The sequence below is a fragment of the Zonotrichia albicollis genome, chromosome 1 (genome assembly GCF_047830755.1).
Source record: "Zonotrichia albicollis isolate bZonAlb1 chromosome 1, bZonAlb1.hap1, whole genome shotgun sequence".
NCBI classification, from domain to species: Eukaryota; Metazoa; Chordata; class Aves; order Passeriformes; family Passerellidae; genus Zonotrichia; species Zonotrichia albicollis.
In genome coordinates, this window is record NC_133819.1 from 152,751,504 (window position 1) to 152,774,987 (window position 23,484).

General features: G+C 45.3%; 1 protein-coding gene across 14 annotated transcripts in view; it reads left to right on the top strand.

The window, feature by feature from the left end:
• Nucleotides 1–15,510, top strand: part of ADGRB1 (adhesion G protein-coupled receptor B1) — a 293,366-nt gene extending 277,856 nt beyond the window's left edge. For all 14 annotated transcript variants that reach the window (XM_074557880.1, XM_074557889.1, XM_074557884.1 and 11 more), the window contains one exon: nt 12,689–15,510. In XM_074557880.1, the coding sequence (XP_074413981.1) occupies nt 12,689–12,886 (198 nt within the window). In that variant the 3' untranslated portion in view covers nt 12,887–15,510. The remainder of the gene's footprint in view (nt 1–12,688) is intronic.
• Nucleotides 15,511–23,484: the final 7,974 nt, after the last annotated feature.

The following is a 23,484-nucleotide window of genomic DNA, read 5'->3' on the forward strand; positions in this document are numbered from 1 at the left end:
CCAGTGTAACAGAGTGAGAGGCAGTGGATCTACAGGTTCAGACCAAAGAATCCTGCCAGGTCTAGAATCCCAATGTGCCTCACTCAGTGTCACCTCTGGGGGCTTTTATTTTTTTCAGTTATTTTAGTATGACACAGCTGTAAACCCAAAAAATGCTTAAATGCGGTGTAAAAGCTAATCTGTGGTCTATTTGCAGGAGGAGTTTATAGATTGGGAAGGTTTTAGCATTTCAGAGATGCATCTATGTAGAATTAAAGTTGCTGCTGTCAGCATCAAAGAGCTTTGAGCTGATAAAGGAGGTTCTGAAGGTGGCTTTTGTGTATTGACTGAATCTTTTTCAAGCTGGGAATTTTCTCTTGGATGTAACAGGAGAGGAGGAGCTTGTGAAGAGCAGGATTAGTAAATCAGGAGTGGGTATTGGTTTAAAAAATATCCAAAGCAATAAAAAGTCAAATAAACAGGTTTTTTTCAGCCTTTTTTCTACCATTTGTTGCTGAGAACCCTATCAGAACTCAGACCCCATCTTCAGCTTGCCCTGAGAAGGCAAAGAGCAGATAACAGGGATTAAAGGGACAACAAAAGGATGTTTTCCCTTTCATGTGTGTTTAGGTTATAAAAAGATGGAGTGCTTCTCCTGGTGGCAGTGATAAAACAAACCTTAGTGTGAGTTTGGCTTTCATTTGCACTGCTGAGCATCCTGGACCTATCTCAACCCCTTCCATGAGATTGTCTTGGTTTGAAAGACAGTTGTCTGCTAAGGAAGGCAGGAGCCTCCCTTGAAATGGAACATGTAAACCCCCTCCCTCCAAATTATTGCAATTTTGAAATTAAGGGGCTCTCAGGCAAAGATATGGGAGTAGGAAATAACAGTTCTTTATTAGGAAAATTAAAAATACAAATGCAATATTACAAAAAAAGAAAACAAACCACTGACAGAGTCAGAACAGGACCTGACACCCTGTGGGTCAGGGTGGTGGCACAGTCCCATTCCATGGTGGCTCAGCCCTCCTGCAGTGCCAGCTGTGGTTCTGTTGAAGCAGGGATCCTGTAAAAGGGTGGGGTTTCCCTCTGAAGGTCCAGGGGTGGTATGGATGGGCCTGGTCTTCCTCTGGGAATCCAGTGGAGAAGAAAGCTGCTCCTCTGGGAATGCAGTGGGCAAAGGCTGCTGTGGTGTTTCCAAACCTATTATATCCCGTTAGGAATGTTTGGCTCCTCCCCCTGGGTGGAGCATCTCCCAACGGGATGATGAAATTTTATCAGCCATGCAGGGAAACTCACTGGCCCATTAACAACAGAGATCTCCTGGAGGGAGGCTTGGTTGTGGAAGAGATAAAGAAAAACTGCCCAGTTAACAAGATAACAGCCCCACCTCTAACAGATGGGAATAGAATACACAATCCCAGCTAAATCTTTCAACCTAAGACAGACATGAATCCAAAAATTCCTTAACCAGCAGAAAGCTCTGTGCCTTGTGGGCATGAGCAAGGATCCTGGAGTCCCCTGAACCCTTTCTCATCCCAGAGCAGAAGGGATATTTCTTGGATCTGCTCCATCTGCCTGCATTGCTGTTCTCTCTGATTTCCCTTTTAAATAAACAACCACGAAGTCAAGCTCCCAAGTCTCTCTCCAGGCCTGGCATTTTCCCAGCCTCTCCTGGCAGCACGTCCCATTGTCCTCAGTCCTTTCCAGGATACAATGCTTGTCCTGCTCTTGCTGTTCCTCTCTCCTCCCTCAGCTCCAAGGTCAGAAAAGTGCAGATGAAACTGGAATTAAATGTCTGCACAGGACAGGCATCATGTGGATTCCTAGGAATGGTGCTGGACGTTTTAAGGATCACTTTTTTAGGGATTTTATTGTAAATTGCCATCCACACAGTGCTCCAGTGCACTTACCATGTCACACTAAACACAAGCTCCTTTCACATGAACTCCTAAACTGTCAGATATTAAGGAAACACCCAAGAGAAGAATGGGATGAAGGAGCAGATTTTCAGTCTCTTTAGGAAAAAGGGTGGACAATTCAACCATCACATTTTATTTATTGTTGAGAATTTCTCCAGCTTTGAGGGTAAAATATGATTTTCAGAACTCATTTTAGAGGGGTTTTCAGCCATGACACAAAGGTTTATACAAGCACATGTGTTCCTCCTTTTTAGGTATCCTGACAGATGGAAACTTGGGATAAATGTTAGTGCTATGTGCACTTGATAAAGAAAAATGTCCTTTGCTCACTGTCCCAGAGAAGTAACTGGCAGAGCTAGAAACATGATCAGGAACTCACAGAATCATTAAGGTTGAAAAATACCTCTAAAATCATCAAGTCCAACCACTCAACTGTGTCTCAAAGTCCCACAACTAAAAATTCCTTCCAGAATGTGACTCTGCCACTTCCCTGGGCCCCTGTCCTAATATTCAATATCCCAGCTCTCTTGACCACCCTTTCAGTGAAGAAATTTTTCCTAATATCCAGCCTAAACGTTCCCTGGCACAACTTGAGGACATTTCCTCTTGTCCAATCCCTTGAGAAGAGAGACTTGAGTTATAGGAAACTTTAAATGGTGACAGGTTTGGGGATGAATTCTGCTTTTCCATCAACCTGTGCTTGAGGAGTCCTAATCCACATCCCAATGGGATTGGAGTGTTCCCACTCCCATCAGCTTCCTAATTAGTGGGGCTGGTATGTCAGAGAATTATGGGAAGCAGGATAATTCCTGGAATGCCAGTCAGGTCTGAATCTTGCTCATGTTCCAGGCATCCCCAGGGATGTGGCACTGGCCACAGTTATTGTTTCACTGCAGTTATTTTGCTAGAAATCAAAACAAATTCCTAATGGTGAACTAAGGTGAGCTTCAGAGTACAATAATAAAGAATTTCCCTCCCTTGAGGAATAAACATGCATTTTTCCATGTTTTCTTTTCCAGTTTATTACATAAAATTTATTTCACGTGACACGGAGTATCTTTTGTCTGTACCTTAACTCTAAAATGCTCCCACTGGAAGCACCCTCCACTATTCCTGATTAAAATCACATTTTCCAGCAGGATCCATGTTCAGAGCACACAGGACCACACATCCAGGTGGTACTCAAGCCTTGGCCACCTCGCCCCTGCAGCAGAAAAACGTGGTCACACTCAAAATGGCTTTGAGTGTGACCACATGTGCTCCTCCTAAAAAGGAGCATATGCTTGTAGAAACCTTTGTGTGATGTCTGAAAACCCCTCTAAAAGGGGTTCTAAAAACCATATTTTACCCTCGAAGCTGGAGAAATTCTCAACAATAAATAAAACGTGATGGTTGAATTTTCCACCCTTTTTCCTAAGAGATTGAAAATCTGTTCTTTCATTCTATTCTTCTCTTGGTGTTTCCTTAAAATCTGACGATTTAGGAGCTGAAGGAGGCGCATTTGGATGGGATATTGGGAAAAAGTTCATCCTTGTGAGGCCCTGGCAGGTTGCCAAGAGGAGCTTTGGATATTTCATCCCTGGAAGTGTCCAAGGTCAGGTTGGGCAGGGCTTGGAGCAACCTGGGATAGTGGAAGGTGTCCCTGCCCATTGCAGAGGGTGGAATGAGGCAATATTTAAGATCCCTTCCGACCCAAACCATTCAGGGATTCTGTGATTTGTGGCTGTATGGACTGATCAGGGGTGTAGACATTATTTCCCAAAGTTAATTTATCCATACTAGGGAATTAAGATTGGAACAGGATGACATCCAGCAAGATCTGATGACAGCCAAGTTGAAAAGTCAGGTTTTTAATGCACTGATGGATCTCTGTATGACCTTACCATGATCCTGGCAGGTCCCTTCCCACTCTGGATATTCTATGGTCAATTTTTTCTCCCTTGCAGTCTTCAACTTCAGGTGAAGCAAGGAAGGTGGAGGTGATTTTTTTTCCTAACTCAGAAGGAAATTCTGGGGTTGTAGGCAGGAATTTTTTGCTCATTTTTTGCTGGAATTTGGGACAGATGTTCTCTGACCACGTGAAGAGAGGGAAGAATCCAAAAATAGCACCTCAGGAACAGCTGGTTTGCTGTGCTCACCCTCCTCCCAAACCTGTGGAGGTTTCACACTGTTGCCCTTCCATTTAATCCCAGCCCAAACTGGAAGCTGGTGCAGCCCCTGAGAGGAAAACTCAATGAGCTCTGTGTGTGTGGAATATTTATACCCCTGACAGCTTATTTGCAACCAGGAAGCATCAAAGGAACCAAAGACTTGGAGACAAGCACAGCAGGATTTGCATCAAAATACCCAGCCACCCCCACCAGGCATCCTGATGGAAATTTAAAGCTCTTTTGGCGTCTGGGTTGCCCCAAACCCTCATTTTTAAGGCTGCAATAAGCAGTGAGTGGCTTCCACGTGGATTATAAATCTCACTTTCTATAAGGGAGGTTTTGGATGTATATTGGAATGTTAGCTTGGGACTGACTCAGACAACAGTGTTCTTCCTTCCTAATCACTCCCATCACTTTGACTCCTTCTTTACCTCCCCAATTGCTACCAAAAAAAAAGAAAAAAAACCCCCATTGTTGGAAAACCGTGCTGCAAGTTTGTTTCTCCCTTTCAAAGCCTGACCTTTGCCTGGCAGACTGCAGGCTCCACCACACAATTTCTTCCCCTTTTTCCTCCTAAATACACAGTTACCCAGCTTTGAATTCTTGTAGCTGAGAGTTCTTCACATTAAAGCAGGGTAGTGGTTATTTTCAAGCTGCTTTGTACTACACAGGAAATATTTTCCTGTGCAGATCTGTGTTCTCAAGGTTTAACATCTCCAACGCTGCTGCTCCCTGGGAGTTAATTGCTAAAGAAATTCCTGAGTTTGGGCTGGCCATTGAGAGAGGTCTGTGGTTTTGAAGGCTTTTAAAAAAGCCAAGGTTTTGCTTCTCCTGTGCTTTGATAGCACTGGAATTGGTGCTCCTGCTTCCCCCTCAGCATGAATCCTTTTGATCCAGCTCCATTAGAGAAGCTGGAATCACATCCCTATTCCTCTTTTCCTGCCAGCATCTGGCTTGGCGTTCATTTTAAACAGCAGCTCTTTGCTTGTGCTGAGGTCAGGGCTGGACAGAGCTCTGCAGATTCCTTGGATTTTCTCCTCCATGTTGAAGAGCTCCCTGCCACATTCAGCTCCCTGCAGCTGGAATGGCTTTGGCTCCTGTCCTGCAGCTCACATGCAGGATCTGGAGTCAGTTTGTAGTTCATAGAATCACAGAGTGGTTTGGATTGGAAAGAATGTTAAAGATCATCTCATCCCATGGGCAGGGGCACCTTCCACTATCCCAGGTTGTTCCAATCCCCATTCAGTCTGGCCTTGGACACTTCCAGGGATGGGACAGCCACGGCTTCTCTGGGAAAAAACACAGCTCTCAAATCCCATCCCAAATCTCTGTTGATCCTGAAAAGTGCCTGCTCCAAATCCCATTTTAAAAAGATATAAAGTTTTTTCTGCCTAACTTTTCCTTATTTCCTTCTAGACAGTGCTTATGTCTTGATTCCTCACTTTCTTTTCTCACAAGGAGATTTTTCTGAGCTTTCCTTTTTGAGCATCTGGAGATTTGCCCATTCCAGCAGCACTGGCTTTGGCAACCTAATGGAGTTTTGAGACAAAAGGACTGTGGAGTCACAGCAAAAGGGCAAAGGGTTTGAAGATGACAGAGGGCAGGTTTAGATTGAATATTAGGAAGAAATTTTTCCCTGTGAGCATGATAAGGCCCTGGCACAGGTTCTCAGAGAAGCTGTGGCTGCCCCATCCCCGGAACAGTCCACGACCAGGTTGGACAGAGCTTGGAGCAACCTGGGATAGTGAAAAGTGTCCCTGCCTGTGACAGGGGGTGAGATGAAATGACCTTAATGTCCCTTCCAACCCAATTCATTCCCTGATTCCATAATTCCATGATTTTATGAATATTGATGGATATTGCAGCTCATCCCCAGGCAGGGCTGTGTCTCCGTGGTGTGCTCTGCTACAGCAATTGGAGCATTGGGAATCTGCTGGCTGTGTGTCCCTCTGCAAGGGAAGCTCCAGTTTTGGGAAGGGTGTCTCTGTGTCACATCTTTCATCCTCCCTGCACTGCTTAAAGGCAAATTTTAACAGACCAATTAGTGAAGCTTTTATAGGGAGGAGCTCTGCATAAAGTCTGATAATTACCACAATAAATTCTGTTATGAAAATGACGTCAAATCTTAATTCAGTCAGCCGTAAACCATCTGCCAGCTCCCAGGTATCAAAATACACCATCAATCAGAAGTTCACCTCCTCCTGCAGATCACCCAGCACCTTTTGTCCCAACAATTAGGGGACAAAATTTGTCCCAGAGAAATCTGTTCCCTATATGCTCTGTTCTGACACCAGCACATTGAAACTCCTGGGTTTTTATACTCTGAAATATTAATAATTCTTTATAGAGTCTAAATAAAAGACTCTATGAAAAATCATGCTTTGGGTGCTCTTGATCCCCTCCTGGATCCCCAGTTGCCCCCATGAGGCAGCTCTGAGAGTTTTCAGCATTTTAGGGAATTCAGTCCTCCAGGTGGGCTCTTCACAGACCATAAGCATTGTCCCAAAAAAGGTTGGGATTGGACCAGCTGGATTAACAGCAAGGATGCTCTGGAAAACAGCCTGTTCCTCATGCTGCTGGGACCACAGGTGTTCTGTGCAGCCTTCAGGCTTTTCTAGAGTCAATAAAAGACTTCCTTAATCCAGAGCCTGTTCACCTTCAGCTGTTTGGCCTCTCTAGAATTTGTCTTACAGCCACCCCTTCAGGATGGATGAACTTCAGGGAATACAGAAGCAGAAAACATATTTTTATAGCCCAGCAAATGTTGGCTATTTCAAGTTTCCTAACTGATCTCCAAGTTAAAACCACAAATTATTTTTACTGTTTTTTCCTATTTAATTGAGTGAAATTCTGAACAAAGCCAGCTACTTCATTTTATTTTGCTTTTCTCCTAAATGGAAAGGGAAAAAAAAAAAAAAAAAAAGAAAAAGCATAATCTTTGTAGTTCAGTAGCATAAAATGAAAGAACTGCAGCTGCTTGTTTCTGAGAAGGAAAGGAAAATTTATCATTCTCTAAAGAAGCAAGACAGCTTTCCCATTTTCTAATCACTTTTCATCGACATTGATCTGAAGATGGATTAGACGAATGTGAGCCACATTTATCGTTCAAATTCCCTGCTCTACACTCTGAATAACTTCATCCTGGTCCTGCAGTCATCCATGTGGTGGGGAGAGACCATTTGGGTCATGAAATATCCTTTTAGCTGACACCAGAGGCAAGGAAAACTGCATGGGAGGGAGTTCCAGGGGGTTTATCACCAAGAGCTCAGCAGAAAGCCCTAAGCTGCTCCTCAGGTTATTCAGGATAACCATAAAAACTGGCTGTTAAAAAATAAAGATTAACAAAAAAAAAACCCAAAGAAAAACCACACAAAACAAGCACAAGCAAAGGGAGGTGCAGCTTGAGTAGCCTGAGCAGTTCATGAGCTTTGGCTGAAGTGGGAAATCCAAGCTGTGCCTTAGAGCAGTCTCTTGGGCTGTATTTATGCACTGCAGGGATGCTGCTCCTAAGGAGAAGAGTTGGGACACAGGGGCTCAGGATGAAGCCAGCCTGGACTCCTGGAGGCAGCACAGAAAAGTGTGGAGGGTGAGGGGATGAAATTCTCCACAATCCTGCTCTGGTCAGACCTCACCTGGAATCTTTTGTTCGGTTCTGGGGTCCCAGCACAGGGAGAATGTGGAGCTCCAAGATGATCAGAGGGATGGAGCAGCTCTGCTGTGAGGAAAGGCTGAGAAAATTGGGATTGTCCAGCCTGGGGAAGAGAATGCTCCAGGGAAACCTCAGAGCTCCCTTCCAGTGCCTGAAGACGCTGCAAGAGAGGTGAAGAGGGATTTAGGAAAAGGAATGGAGTGACAAGACAAGAGGGAATGGCTTCAAATTGACAAAGGTCAGGGTTAGATGGGATATTGGGAAGAATTCTTTCCTGTGGGAGTGCTGAGGCCCTGGCACAGGTTGCCCAGAAATGCTGTGGCTGCCCCATCCCTGGAAGTGTCCAATTCCAGGTTGGACAGATCTTGGAGCAACCTGGGATAGTGGAAGGTGTCCTTGCCCAGGGCAGGGGCTGGAATGAGATAATTTTTAAGGTCCCTTCCAACCCAAACCATTTTGTGATTTTGTGATGATTCCATGAAGACCCAGGGTAAGGAGCCGCCACCATCACCTTTCCATACCCACCACAAGTCCAGCACTGGTGACTCTGTCAGGACCAGCTCCAGCAGAAGGATGTGTGGATTATCTCAATGCACTTTGCCCCTGTCTTTGTCAGAGTTTGGGGGTTTTGTTGGCACTGCACCCTAAACACATTTTATCCCAAATCCCCTCCCTCCACCTTAACAATCTGCAGCTAACATGAAAGTCAGGGCTGAATGAAGAAGACTCCCAGTGCCATCAGGATGATGAACACCGCCAGTCTGGAGCTGGTTTTACCCCAGCTCTGAGTGTGGGCACTCCCTCCTTTCCCACCCCTTTTCTTTTCCTCCACAACCCTGGCACCAGGCAGGGTCTGATAAACATTTCCCTCCTTCCCAGGAGCTCCTGGGCTGTGTCAGGCCAGAGTGATGCCTCTGTCCCTGGCTCTGGGTGCTCTCAGCCCCTGTCTGGGGCCAGCCCTGGCTGTCTCAGAGGCACTGAGCCAGCTCCAGTGCCTTTTCCAGCCAGATTACACATCCCTCTCTCCAGGATTTCTTTCTTTTCTGTGCACAGCTCAGTTTTCCCTCCTGTCTGCAAGGATTGCAAAGACCCCACAGTGAAGCTGGAGGGAAATGCCGGGGTTGGAGCATGAGCCCAGTGCCTGTTTCCCTGTGCTGCTCAACTGGCCAAGACCCCATAAAAACTTTTTTTCCATATGGAGGGAAAGAAAAGGGGAGCTGTTCCCAGGAGGCTGCTACCAATTCCCAGGGTGTTCTGTGCCAAGAGGAGATTTTCTTTTGTCTCCCAGCATCCTTCCCAGAGCTCTGCCAGGCTGATTAACCTGCTCAGAAATCCCAGTGGGCACCGAGTCCTCCTGCAGCCACCCCTGAGCCAACATAGCCCTACCAGAAAAGCCTGATCCTTTCCTGAGAAATGCAGAACTAAAAGCAAGTCTGCCTTGTTCATTTCTTCATTTCCCAGAGCTCTTTTTCATCTTCTAACTGTGAATAAACACCTCTGGAGTCACTAAGCCCACCACAGTCACAGGTGGATATCACACTGATAAGGAGGATAGAAATCACAAGGGATCAGACCCAAGGGCAGTTGCTGCCTCCTCTCCATGGCAGTGTGAAAAGGAGCTTGGAATAATAAAAGGGCCAGGCTGTGGTGGTTCATCTTCAAAAAGATCCCCAAAACTGCAGGAGTTTGTGCTCAGAGACCCCTTGATGCAGAGTGGTGCCACTTCACTGGATGGCTCTGAATGGATGCTGGTTTTGTGAGTGTTTCCATGTGCTTTTCATGAATTTAGAAGTTTTCAGGATGGACAGAGAGCTGTGGAAAGGTGGCCTGGAGGTTGGCTGGGCACTATGGGCTCACTCCTTGGTGCTCTGGAGTTCCTTTGTTGGAAGGGATGATCCCAATTCCCACCATCAGTGGTCCATTCCTATCATCCACAAGATGCTTCACAAACCTCTTTTACATCCAACCATAATCTCTTTTAAAGCCTGAAGGTGGGAGTTTGCAGTTTTTCCTCCCACAGGACATCTCTATAACTTTATCCATGGCTGGAAACTGGCCACATTCATCATTTTCCCTTTATCCTTCTCTCAGGAAGCCCACTGAGTGCCCAGAATATTCAAGATGCAGGTGCAGAATGGAGCTGTTCACTGCCAGAATAATATTTCCTGTTTCATTCTCTCTTCATTTCTTAGTTTATTCTCTTCTCAACAACTCACAACATTTGATGTCTGGGGTTTGAATAATTATTGTCACCCTTAGGTGGCATTCCCCAGTGACAGGGCTGATCAGAGGCCACTGCTGTAGATCTGAGCTCAGCATTTTTGTATTTTGTCAGGTTTTTGGGATTTTTTTCCTTCAGTTTCTGTTCCCTCTCTGTGTTTGCAGCTCCTCTTGCTCACTGGCCCATGGCAGGGAGGGCTCTGAGGTTTCTGATCACGTTCAGGGTGCACGATCAGATCTGGGAGCATCCTCCCAGCATGAAGGGGAGGCTGAAGGTCGGGAGTGTGGCAGATGGAGACAGACTGCTAAAACAGGCATTGGCTGCAAACAGAACCTGGTGCTGAAGGTGGCCATAAATAATGCCATCAAAAAAGGGCTCTTGTTTGAGGGGAAAAAACAAATTATTTATGAACTTCATGCATAAGATCACTTGTGCTGCTCTCTAATACAGCTGTGGACACCAGCACCTTTGGAAACTTGTGGCATTACAGCAGTGGTGGGAGAAAAAAAAATGTTTTTCATTGAAAAAAATTATGTCTTGACCAAGGTTGTTTTTCTTCACCTTTTGGGAAACTTAATTTCAATCCAATTTTTTCTCCTGTGTTCCTTCCTGCTGTATCTTTTCAGGCAGACTGATGGTCTCCAAAAAACACTGTAGGTGGAAATTTTCCTTCAGGAAACTTCCAGCTTGTCTCATCAAGACACACACAAGAGTTAAATAGGTTTCCAATTTTAGCTGCAGTGGTTCTAAAATAAATTCCAAAAAAGATAATGGAATAAATAACGAATTTTAACACTTTTTCTATGGCATTAGTATTAATCACTGTCGTGTTATATCATGGAATAAAGTAAGAATAACACCAGCAGCACAAGGAAAGTTCTGAATTGTAGAGTTTAATGAAAACCTCAGCTGTAGATTTCAAGAAATTGAGAATTGAGTGGTTTACATTTGAGCAATGCTTTTACACAACCTGATTTTTTTAAAAAAAACAAACAACAATTCTCTTTGAAAATACTTAAAAACTTCTTCCTTTGAATGAACATAATTTCAGAATGCTTTCACTTCACTTGGTGTTGTTTACCTGGTTTGTGCATTCCCCACCTTCTAACCCCCAAAAACTCTCACCCAGAGCCTTCCTCTTGGGAGCAGTGAGGTGCAGGACCAACTTCAAGCACATCTTATTTTTACATTAAAATTTGGACAAGCAGAATTTCCTGGCTTGGGTGATCCAAGGAAAGCTGCCCCTGCAGGGATAATTCCACAGCAGCTTTACTGTCAGCACTGCAGTGTGGAGCTGGGACAAACAACAGCCTGGCAAAAACATCTCAGGGAAGGACAAACTGAGGAGCTGAGGCTGCTGGATGAGCCTGCAGCAGATGGGGATGGAAGTTTCCTGTGGAGCTCTCAGCAGCATCCTGGAGTGACCCCACAGCTTTTTTGTGGCTTCATCTCCCCTCAGTCAATCCATTTTGGTGACATCCTCGAGCTGTGACACGTCCTGGTGGCACATCTGGCTCCTCACCTTCTCTCCAGGGTTTTCCCTCCTTGTTGTCATCCTCCACAAACCCCTTTCCTCCCACCCTTCCCACTTCTCCTTTGGCAAGTGGCTCAAAAGGGCTCTGTCACCTCCAGGGAAGCCTTTTCTTTCCCAGTGCTGGAGTGTTTTTGTGGAGATAATTAAGTGTGAAAAGGATCACTGGTGTTTGGAGGGGAGAAGTTGAGTGAAACAACTCATTTAAAGCCTTTAATTTCTCTACCCACTATGGAACACACCCATTTTCCATCCCCTCAGCCCTCCCCAGAGCCTTGTCTTGGTGCATGTCGGGAAAAACATGGAAAGATTTTCTGGATCAATATCCATGGTGGGATGCTGGGGGCATACTGAGGGTCAATGAAGCCTCCAGGGCTTGGTGTGGAGTTGGTGGAAATGTTTTCAGCCTCCAAGCTGAGCTCCAGCTCCTCAAGGAGCACGGATTTGGTTCCCTGGTGGAGCAGGGAGCAGGTTCTGCTGCAATTAAAGAGTCTACAAATAGCTGTGCATCAAATGCAATGGGTGTCCAGGAAGAGCTCATTGTAATCTGGATTTCACACGTGGGTTGGGTTGGGTTGGAAGAGACCTTAAAGATCTTATAGTTCTTGATTTTTTTTATAGTTTTTTAAGATCTTAATAGTTCTTCAAGATCTTATAGGATCTTAAATCCTGTAGTTCCACCTATAGTTACACCCCCTGCCATGGGCAGGGACACCTTCCACTATCCCAGGTTGATCCAAGCCCCACCCAGCCTGGTCTTGGACACTTCCAGGGATGGAGCAGCCACAGCTTCTCTAGGAATTCCGTTCCAGGGCTTCAGCACCCTCACAGGGAAGAATTTCTTCCCAATATTCCATTTAAATATTCCCCCCATCATCTTAAAGCCGTCCCCCATTGTCTTGTCACTACATCTGTGGAAGTAGAAAAAGATCTGATGTTCTCAAAACAGCACTCATTTTTTTTCAGCAGCAAAAACCTCAGCTGAAGGCTGAAATATCCAGTCATTAAGTAATGGAAGTGGCAGTGGAAAGAAAAACAACATTTTCTTCCTGAAAATCGACAGTTTGTACACTAAGTGTCATTTTCATTGATACCCCACTTTATTGTGTATGAGAAGCTGCACGGAAAAAACGATTTGTCGATACGAAAGGAGGTAAAATCATGGTATTTCTTGCATTTTGCACTAACTTTTCTTTCTTTCTCTCTCTCCTTTCTTACATTTCCCTCCTCCTGCAGCAAGAAAAACAGCAGACACCAAACAAGAGACCCTGGGAAGGCATCAGGAAAGTCCAGTCCCCGCCAGCATGGGTTAAAAAGGACATCGAACCTGTGGCACAGTCTCCCCTAGAACTAAAAACTGTAGAGTGGGAGAAAACAGGGGCCACCATCCCATTGGTGGGACAAGACATTATTGACCTTCAGACAGAGGTCTGAGCAGCAAGGGAAGAAAAAGGACTTTTTTTTTTCCGGAAAACAAAACGAAACAAACAAAACAAAACCACGTTTTAAAGAAATGATTAAATTAAATCGGAACCGAGGGAGAGAAGTGTTTGGTTTCTTTTGAAACCTTTGGTAAGATGGAGTAACTTTTGTATTGTTCTCAGCAGAGAGGGGGGAATATTACTTTATAGAGTATAGTAGCTGTAGGTTCAGGACAACACGAGCTTTCCCAGGCAGGACTGGAGGAGTGAGCCTGGAAGAGAGCGAGGAGGAAGAGGAGGAGGAGGAGGGTGGGGAGGGGCTGCAGGGGACAAACCCTGCCAAGATGCTCTAGGGTCACTGCAGCACACCAGGAGCCCTCCTGCTCTTCCACAGGGAGGTGTGGAAGGATGCCCAGCAGCCACCAGAAGATCAGGGTTGTTTGGGGACACCGAGAGGGGACACCTGCGGGAGCCTCGCTGGGATGTGGCCTGGTTGGGGTAGACCCATCCTGGAGGGACATCGCTGGCTCTCCCTCCTCTCCCTCGCAGCTCATCCAAGAAGGAAGGAGATGGGACATGCCAAGAAGTGGCCACAAGGACATTGCCACTGCTGGGTGCCACGCCACGACCTGGCATTGGCGCACGGTCACAGCGGGTCCCCGCAGAGGGGGACGTGGTGGCGTCACCCACAGTTGGAAAGGTGGAAAAAGGAGAGGTGGAGATTCCTCCTCTCATCCCTCCCTGGTGGAGGAAAGGACCAGCTCCAAATCTCCAAATCCTGCTCGCCCCATCTCCAGGGAGAGGGTGGAAGGTGGTAGACAACAAGACCAACAAGAAGAATGTAGGTCATGTCATTGACTGTTAAATAGATAAACTCAGCACGGGCCTTGCAAAGGTCCTCTTGGCCTCATCCTTTTTTTTTTTCTTTTTTTTTTTTTGTTCTGTTATTTGTCCTTGCTTTCGGACTCAAATTTATCCCAAGCTGCCCCTCCCTGGAAGGCAGAGAGAGAAAAAAGGAAAGACAGATCTGCCGCTGTACCTGGAGATATTGGTAAACAGAGACGTTGCCTTAGGACATTGAGAAAAACTGACAACACGAATAACGTCCACTTGGAAACAAACAGACAAAAAAAACAAACAAAATAATCTATTTTTTTCCTTCTTCTTTTCTTTTCTTCAATAAAAAGAGAACTTGAAACCCGAGACCTTTCCTTTCTTTGGCTCTTGTCATTTCGAATGCCTTTCTGTGCCGTAGGACTGCTCAGGCATGGGGTGAGGATGCCACCTGCTGAAGGTGGAAGGCAAGTTGCTCTGTGGAAATTTTGGGATGGTGGGAAAACACAGCCCCTTCGCTGCTGCCTTGCAATGTTTTGTTTTGCTTTATTCCATTTGGGTTTTGGTTATTTTCCCCTCCCTGGCTCTTCTCCGCCCTCCCCGCTGCCCAGAGCCAGCAGAAGGTTTGTGGTCCTGCAGGAAGGAAAAGGTGGAGCCGATCAGGAAAGCAGGACATTCCCCCTCATAAAATGCAGTCTTTTCATTTCACTATGAAAAAAAAAAATATTTAAAACTTTTCGTTTAACATTTCTCAAGATTATTTACAGAAAAAAAAAAAAAGAGGTGTCTGCATTCCACCCCAAAAAGTATTGTGCAATATTTTTATCATTAAAAAATATCCCAGTAGCATTACACATAGACTTTATTTTTTTGTTATTATTTTTGTCATTCCCAGCACTGTCTGTCTGATGTTTGCACCAACTCTTCCAGTTTTGGAGGTGGATGGAGACAAACCTCTGGTTGAGAGGGGACAGATTGTGCCAGACAGCAGCAAAGCTTGAACAGGGTCTGAATTATTACTGTGCTTGGGTCTCCTTTTAATTAAAAAATACCAAACCTCACATTTTTAGGAAAAAATATCCAATGGGTACAAGATGCAAAGCAATCACTGCCCTCAGCTGTGCTTCCCCCATGGGGAGATGCTTGAAGTGGCAAATCTCTGCTTTGACTTCCCTTTGGGCCACCTGGGTGATCTCCAAGGACAGTGGCATTTACATTGCCATTAACCATAGGATATGAAGGATGGAACGGAAGGCTTAAATAAATCCGAATAGTTAAAAAAAATAGGGAACGTGGTTACTCATAAAACTGTGATATTATTGTTCAATATTAGCTTATTCATGAAACAGGAAAGCACAAAGGCCTCCCTCAGATGCTGGGTTGTATGATATTGTAATTATTATAATTACACATGATGAATTTTAGCATACAGGTATCTTTCTACTGTGTTTTAATTCTTTTCTCTTTTTTTTCTCCTTCCCTTCCCTCCTGCCCACCCAAGCCTGCCCTCTCCACTCCAACCTTCCCTGCTCACCCATTCACTGCAGCTGCCTTTGCAGGACATTAACGGTGTTATGTAATTACAGAGATTAATGTTTGTTTAAGAACTGTTGATATTTGACTTTTCTCTGCTCAGCTCCTCTGGTTAATCCTGTTTTCCCATGTCCTGCCCTCCTTCCATGCCTTCCCCTCCTCCCTCTCCGTGTTCGTCAACACTTTTTTTTTTCCTTTTTCTCTCTCTGTACAGTTTTCAGAGCACAAAATGAATGTGTCTTATTTCTAATAAAAGAGGTGGAAACTCCAGCCCTGTCTGCTTTTTAAAAGTGCCCCTGCCTGCATCCCATGTGTGCTTTGCATCTCTCCTGGGGGCTGGGAAACCTCTCCTGGCCCCACAGCTGCCACGTGGGCTCTCTGATCTTTCCAGAGCCACGACACGGGGCTGAATTTACCCAAATTTCAGCTTTGTATCCTCTCCACCCCTCTAAAAACACATGTCCCTATAAAGTACATTTGCAGGACATGAGGAATCCCCTTTTCTCTGCAGTGAAGTTTGTTTTTATTTAGGTTTCCCAAACCCACAGCCTGATGCCTCCTTCCCCATATGGTAGGATGTGAAGGGCTGAGATTTAGCACAGATCTGGCAGAATTTCTGCTACAGGACAGGGGTGTGGGGTTAAAGTTTCCAGCAGGGCTGTGGTAATTCTGATGCCACCCTGCCCACATCCTGCAAAGCCAATCATAGAATTCCAGAATGGTTTGGATTGGAAAGGGACCTTAAAGATCATCTTGTACCACTCCCTGCCATGGGCAGGGACACCTTCCACTATCCCAGGGTGCTCCAAGCTCTGTCCAACCTGGCCTTGGACACTTCCAGGGGATGGAGCAGCCACAGCTTCTCTGGAAAACCTGTGCCAGGGCCTCACCACCCTCACAGGGAAGAATTTCTTCCCAATATTTAATCTAAATCTAAATTTACCGTGCTTCAGCTTAAAGCCATTCCCCTTGTCCAATCCCTCAGTACCCTTGTAGGAAGGACCTCTCTATTTTTTGCTGTCCCCATCAGGTACTGCAAGACTCAACCTCACCTGGATTTCCCTGGCACCTCCTGCATGACCAGACAGACTCTGAGCAGGAGCATGGCTCAGAAAAATTAACTGAGCAGCAAATTATTCACTTCCTTGGTGCTCATCCTCAAATGGCTGAAATCTTCCAGAAAAAAAAAAAAGTATATATCTTTATCTCCCTGACTCTGCTCCATCACCTGTTAGACTTCAGGATTATAGGCAGGACTACAGGAAACCTAAATCTTGGGAAAATGGGCTTCAGGACTGCTGCTATCCAGAGCCTTCATCCAAAGCCATCACAGCCCAGTAGGTTCTCAGATGAAATGATTTTTCTTATTCTGGCTGAAATAATGTGAATATCCTGAAAAATCTGGAATGACTTCAGACCCCTATAGGCTCTTAGCTCAATTCCCCCTTCCCTGAGCTGTGATCCAACATTTCTTCAACCAGCAGCACTCAATGGTGAGTCTCAGACCTTCATCCTTCCTATGGAGTTGTTTCTCACCCTACATCTGCCATTCCATGATCCTTCATAGACTTGGCAGTGCTGGGTTGGACTTGGTGATTTTAAAAATCTTTTCCAACCTAAAGAATTCAATAATTGTATCGCATTAGGGAAGAGGCATTTCATGAGATGATGGGCTGGGAGAGAAGGAGAACCCAAACATTGGATTGCTGGTCAAGGAGACTGGAAGGAGAGCACTTCTCACTGTGGGGCTGTAAATGAAAGCACTGCTCAAGGTGGTGGGTGCAGGAGGTCAGTGTGGTTTTGGTTTGCACTGGTGGGGCTGCAAGAGAGGGTGAGGCAAAGAGAACTCTTAGAGACACCTCATTGCAGCCTCCCAGTACTTCAGGGATGGTTATAAAAACGAGGGAGAAGGACTTTTTACATGGGTAGATGGTGAAAGGACAAAGGGACTGGTTTGAAACTAAAAGAAGTGAGATTAAGATGAGATTTTGGGAAGAAATTCTTTCCTGTGAGGGTGCTGAGGCCCTGGCACCCCCTTTGGCTGCCCCATCTCTGGCGGTGTTCAAAGGTTGGATGGGGCTTGGAGCAACCTGGGATAGTGGATAGTGTCCCATGGGATGGGTGTGGAATGAAATGATCCCAAAGGCCCCTTCCAACCCATTCTCTAACTCTAAATTCACCATCATCCCACATGGATGAAGCACAGCAATGCTGTGGAGGTGGATAAATTGTACATTGCACATGCAAGAATTTGTGTGTCTTGGTTGCTAAACTGGGAAAACGTGGCTGTGCTGAGAAATTGTGAAGAGGCTGAAAATGGAGGAAAATGCAAAGTCTGTTGCCTGGGCTGCTCTGATGGATTCACTCGACCCCTTAACCAAACCAGCAGTAGTTTGGCCCAAAACCCAGAGGAGGCAAAGCCTGAGCCAAGAACTCCTCCAGGAAAACCACAGGGGAGCAGAGTGACACAGTGAGCATCGATGCACATGGGCTTGGAACACTGATCAAAGCATGAGTAACAGGTGCCTTTTCCAAGGCTCATTTATCAGGGAACAGAGAAACTTGTGGGTACAAGTGATGCCTCAGGTTTTAGCTTTTATATTTTTCAGATTCTGTACTGCTTCAGTGTGTAATTCTGAGCTTCATATTAGGGGATGGTGAGCTCTCTTCACAGTAGGGAGACAAAACAATTCCTTTTCTAGCTGGGGACCAAGGACAACTGATCCAAATCTCAGGCCCAAGAGCACAAACAACGTGGACTGAAGAGAGAAAAACAAGAAGGATGAGACTTCATAAGCTAAAGCTGTAATTGGACAATTAACTCCAATATGCAAATGGACCAAAACTTATAAAAGTGTGAGACCCCGTGATTGGTCGTGCATTTTGTGACCATTTTGGGTTCATCTTGGGTGTAGCCTTGGCTGGGCTCTTGTGCTGCCCAAGGTGTATGCATTGAGGTTTTCTAATAAATCCCTACTTAATTCTTCAGATCGCTCTAGTCTCTGTTCTAGGGCAGCCTTCACAAGGCATCAGTTTCTGGTGACCCAGATGGGACAGAAGGCATCTGGAAAACCCCCTGGACCAGAGCCAGAGGAATCTCCAGCTCTTGCCCCTCTTGCAGTTTCATTCATTTCCATTTGGTAAAATTTGACTCTGAGCTGACCACTTTGGTCCATAAATAGGACAGCCTAAGTGAGCCTTCTGTGAACCACCATGGAAGTGATCTCCTCCCTGGAGCTGGGACACCTCTCGAGGTTTCTGCTCAAGCTAAAGAGACCTTTCTCCAATATTGGATCTTTGGATGAGTCCCATTTGAATTGTCCCTGAATTCCAGCTGAACTGTGTGCCAGGAGAGTCTCCCCTGGAGCGGGGACACCCCTCAACATTTGAGATTCCTTAGCTGAGAGATCCTTCCTTGGCCAAGGTGGAGAGGCCTTTACTTGTGGCAGATCCTCAGGGAGTTGCTGATATCAAGCTGAATTAATAGTAATGCATTATTTGCAATAATGCCAACCTGTGTACTCAGTATTAATTATTATAAACTTTGTGTGGATAATTCCACTAGACATAAACCATTGCCCAAATCTAAGACTAAGATTGGACCTAACCTTGGACAGCAATGGAGGGCACTCTGAAATGTGTGACTCAATTGGAGGGTCTCCTTTACCCTTTTGTGTCTCACATCTCTCTGTAATACCTTCTAGTTTGATTCCAGCTCAATTTTCCTTTGTGCATTTCTTCCATATATTAAATAACAGTGAACCTTCCTTTTACAACATCACATTAACACCACTTTTCCTGATACATTTTACAGTGGTCCTCTCAGTGATCTAAATCACCCCTTCACTACAGCTGCCCATGTAGTGGGAAAAGGCCCTGGTGGAGCAAGAAAACATTCCAGGGAGATTTAGGACCAGCACAGGAGGTTATTCTCTCCAGTCTCTCTTTTTTGTGACTCAAGGAGTCCTTGGGTTCACTGTGCTCCTGTCTGTGTCCCAGATGAATCAGGGCCTGAGGTGAAGATCTCTTCTTGAGCTCCTGTGGGGACAAGATCTAAACAGAGAAATAAAGAAAGAAGACTGGTGTTGTTTTTTTTGTTTTTCCTTCATATTTTCCCCAAACCACTCGTAGCAGGAAGAAGTCAGAGTCACCAAGAGATCTCTTTGGAAAACATCTCCAGGTGCTCGTTCACTGAGATCTACTTTCAATCATTTTCCAAAAAATATCCCCAGGGCAGTGATGTGGGCCTTGCTCATCCCCTGTGTCCCAGAAAGCACAAACTAAAAAGAGATTTGGCAGATTAGGAAGGAATAACGTGGCTTCTGAAGAGGCCAACAGCCACCACAACAGCCAGAGGAGCAGTGGCAGCTGAGCAGATAAAGTCCCAAGAGCACACTCCTGAATGATGTCCCCACCATCCAGATGCTTCACAGATGTTTGTTTCTTTGAAAAGCCACATTTCCTGGCTCCTGAGGAGGGTGAGAGAGTCCTTTGAACTTCTAAACTGGGAGAGAAAGGACAGATGTTGGATTTTGGAGAACAGAGGACAGATGGTCCTGATGGTCAGGGAAAGCTTCCAGTGCCTAAAGGGGCTCCAAGAGAGCTGGAAAGGGACTTGGGACAAGGGCTGGAGTGACAGCACATGGGGGAATGGTTTTAAGCTGAAGAAGGGCAAAACTAGATGGGGTATTGGGAAGAAATTCCTCCCTCCCTCCCTGTGAGTATAGTGAGGCCCTGGCACAGGTTATACAGGGAATTTGTAGATGCCCCATTCCTGGAAGTGTCCAAGGCCAGGTTGGATGGGGCTTGGAGCAACCTGGGATAGTGGAAGGTGTCCCTGCCCATGGAAGAGGATTGGAAGGAGATGATTTTTAAGGTCCCTTCCAACACAAACCATTCCATGACTCAGTGATGATTTTTGCAGTACACAGCAGGATGGAGGCTGCTATTTTTTCTCCTCTCTAATGGAAAAATGCGAGCTTCAAAGGCACAGAAATTCAAAATTAAAATACAACACCTCGCAGCAGCACTTTGACAAGTGGCCTCTGCACAGGTGTAGCAATGACCAAAGAAAATTATGCAAATATTGGGAATGATTTGAAAGCAGGAGAGAAAGAAGGAGGCAAATTCTGCAGGAAGTGAGGGAAGTGCAGGGGAGTTTCTGTTCAGGAGAAATGAGCAAATGAAAAGAGAAGTTGTCCTCTCCTGCTCTGTGTGGGTTGAGGGCTTTCAGGGGATGGACAATCAAAGAGTTCCTTAATGGATACCAGGAGTTTCTTGGCTTTGATCAATTGTCTGAAATAATTGGCAGCTTTTTCACATTATCTCATGCATGTACCCATTATTCATATTGCATCTTGAGCTTTGAGGCCTCAGCCAGCACAGGCTTCCATCCCTCGTGGGTGTTTTGCATTTCCATGGGGAATAAGAGGCCATGTCCTCTTCAAAGGGTTGGGAACCTGCTGGAAATACAGGAGCACAGAGGAAAAGCAGAGGAGCTTGACTTGAACACAGAAAATTCAGCCTTGGAGGGAAGGACTCAATGCTGACCATCTGCTTCCTCCACAGAAACCCCTTCAGGCCAAGCCCTGCTACCCTTGACGTGCAAAATCCTCTCAGCCATTTTTGCTGAATTTTTCTGGAAAAGGATGAAGGCAAGGAAGGAATTGCTGGGTCTCAGTTGCTGCCCATGGATTAAACTCTCTTCTGACCTAAGATCAGAGAATTACAGAATCAAAAATGACCTGGGCTGGAAGAGACCTCAAAGATCATCTAACTCCCCCTGCCATGGACAGGGATTCCTGAGATGGGGAAAGGTTGGATTTGAGGGCTGGCACCTGTTGTTAGTTACCAAAATAAAGTTATTTAAATGATTGGCCTCGGTGATGCTCTCATTGCAAATTCAGTGTGGTGTGAGGCTCATCCCTGTTGAGCCAGACAAGGCTTTGAACCCATTGTAAGAATTTATAAAAATGAAATGAAATGGGAAATGGATCACACAGCACAGATAGTCAAAGAGTTCTTGTCCTTAGTATCTAATTATCTTCATTAAATAAAGGAACTGGTTTCCCTGAGATTAGATCTGATATCAGAATATTTTGTCTCTTTTCAGCAAAACATCTCATGGTGGTGTTCATGGAAAAAATGGGAATTCATGTGAGTAGTAGATAAAGAAAAAGTGCTGTTGGCATAATAAGCTAAGATAGGAGTAGGACACAAATCAATATAAATGTTCCTCTGTTAAGCTGAAGATTTATTTGATATTTTTATTTTTTATATGAAGCCTTGGAATAAAAAAAAAAAAAAAGTTGTTTGCCAATAAAATATTTGCAGACAAAACTTGAAGGACACTGTCAATACAGAGAAAGATTGAGACATCATCCAAGGAGAAGCAGATTCCTGGTGAGAGCAGGGAGAGGAACAGATCAGAATTTCATAGAACCAAGTGCATGGAGCTGCTGCTTCAGCCTGGGAGGCTCAGCAGATGGGAGCGACAAGGGAGAGAGGCTTGGATGCACCCAGGGCAAACCCCAGCCATGGAAAAATAAAATGTCAGGCTTGGGGTGTACCAGGAAAGGCCTTTCCAGTAGCAGCAAAGGACAGGAGAGGATATTTTGCAAGAACATGGTGAAATTCATTTGGAACACTGAGTGTGTCCAGGAACTGAGGGGTCCTGGGGGTGCTTAAAATCCTGATGTCTCCTTGATGGTGAGACCACACAACTATGGACAGAAAAGGGGGATTCCAACTGAGAAGGAATATGTGGAATTGAGCCTCTATGGTCGGGCTTAGAGAGCCTGGCTCCTTTAAGTAATTTTAAAGCACATCAAGGGGTTCATGGCTGAATCCTTTAACCTGAAGGATGCTGATGGTGAAAGAGCCCCTGATTATAAAACTAGAAATGAAAAAATAATAAATAAAGATTGGGAGTTAGGATGTTATTCCTAACTGGAAGTGTAGTAGTAGTGTCAGAACCCAGGGCATCCCTCTGGCTGTCCTGAGCACCCAAGACCCGTGCCAGGAGTGTCAGAGACCCTGGCACAGAGCCCAAAAATGCCTGTGGTTTTGTTTATGACCCATGCAGCAAGTTACCAACCTTGTATGAAAATCTGCATGCCATGACAGTTAAGTAGAATAATAGTGAATTTATCACAAGGTGAAAAAGTAGATTTTGGTGTTTTCAGAATGGGGGTTCAGGGTACAAAAGGGAGGGATCTGAGCATGTCCTGCCTTTCTCCTTCTTGGCCTCCATCTTCTGCTGTGATGTTGGCCCTTTTAGATTGGTTTAGAGTAGAAGCTCACTGTCTAACATAGGTGATTGGTATTGGAAAGCAATTGTAAATATTGTATATGTAGTTTTTAGTAAAAAAAGATAACACCACCCCGGGGGCAGGCAGAGTGTCTTGGACTGTCTTGATGAGCTGACCTCAGCAGGACAGGAGAAAGAATTTTATAGATTAAGGAACAATAAACAACCTTGAGACTGAGAACTGAAGAGCTCTGACTCCTTCTTCGACCACTGAGCTGGAAAAAGAGACTTTCGGACATTTTTTGGGGTCATAGTGACCAGCTAGAGACTCCGAGAGTGTGCTAATCCCAACCTGAGGGAGAACTGGGAGACAAAAACATCTTTGGCTCAAGAAAAAATTTGGAGAATTTGTTGGTCCAACAAAAGGGTGGTAGAGACAGCCATACTCATGGGCTGATGGTGTTCCTCCTCTCCCAGATCCGTGTTCCCAAGTCTGGAAATCAGTGTGGGGGAGCATGTATTCCCAGCTGGAATATACAGACATGGACATCCTGGAAGCCTTTACCCCTCAACACACACGGCACTCACATTACCATGGACAGCACAGATGGCTCCAACCTCTTCACAGTCAGCCAGAATTGATACAATAGGGATATTCACACCCAAAATGTGCCTCTCCAGCAGCTGGGCTTGGTCTATCCAGCATTTGCCCCCACTTTGTCATCAGGATCCTTGAGCTTCCAAGGATGGCGGCCCCAGTCCAGCAGGTGGCCCCAGATCTCCCACCCTGCTCCCAGCCAGCCTCATTTGCCTCAAACTGCATTAAAACAGGCTCAAGGTAGAAATAATGATGCAAATCAGCATTTAAAATCATTAGGAATTACTTCCCATTAAGGGAAAGGACACTATGAGATCAGAGGCAGGGCTGGACCATGGCAATCCTGACCTGCAGCATGGGAAATGTGAATGCCTTTTGTTATTGATATCCGTTGCTG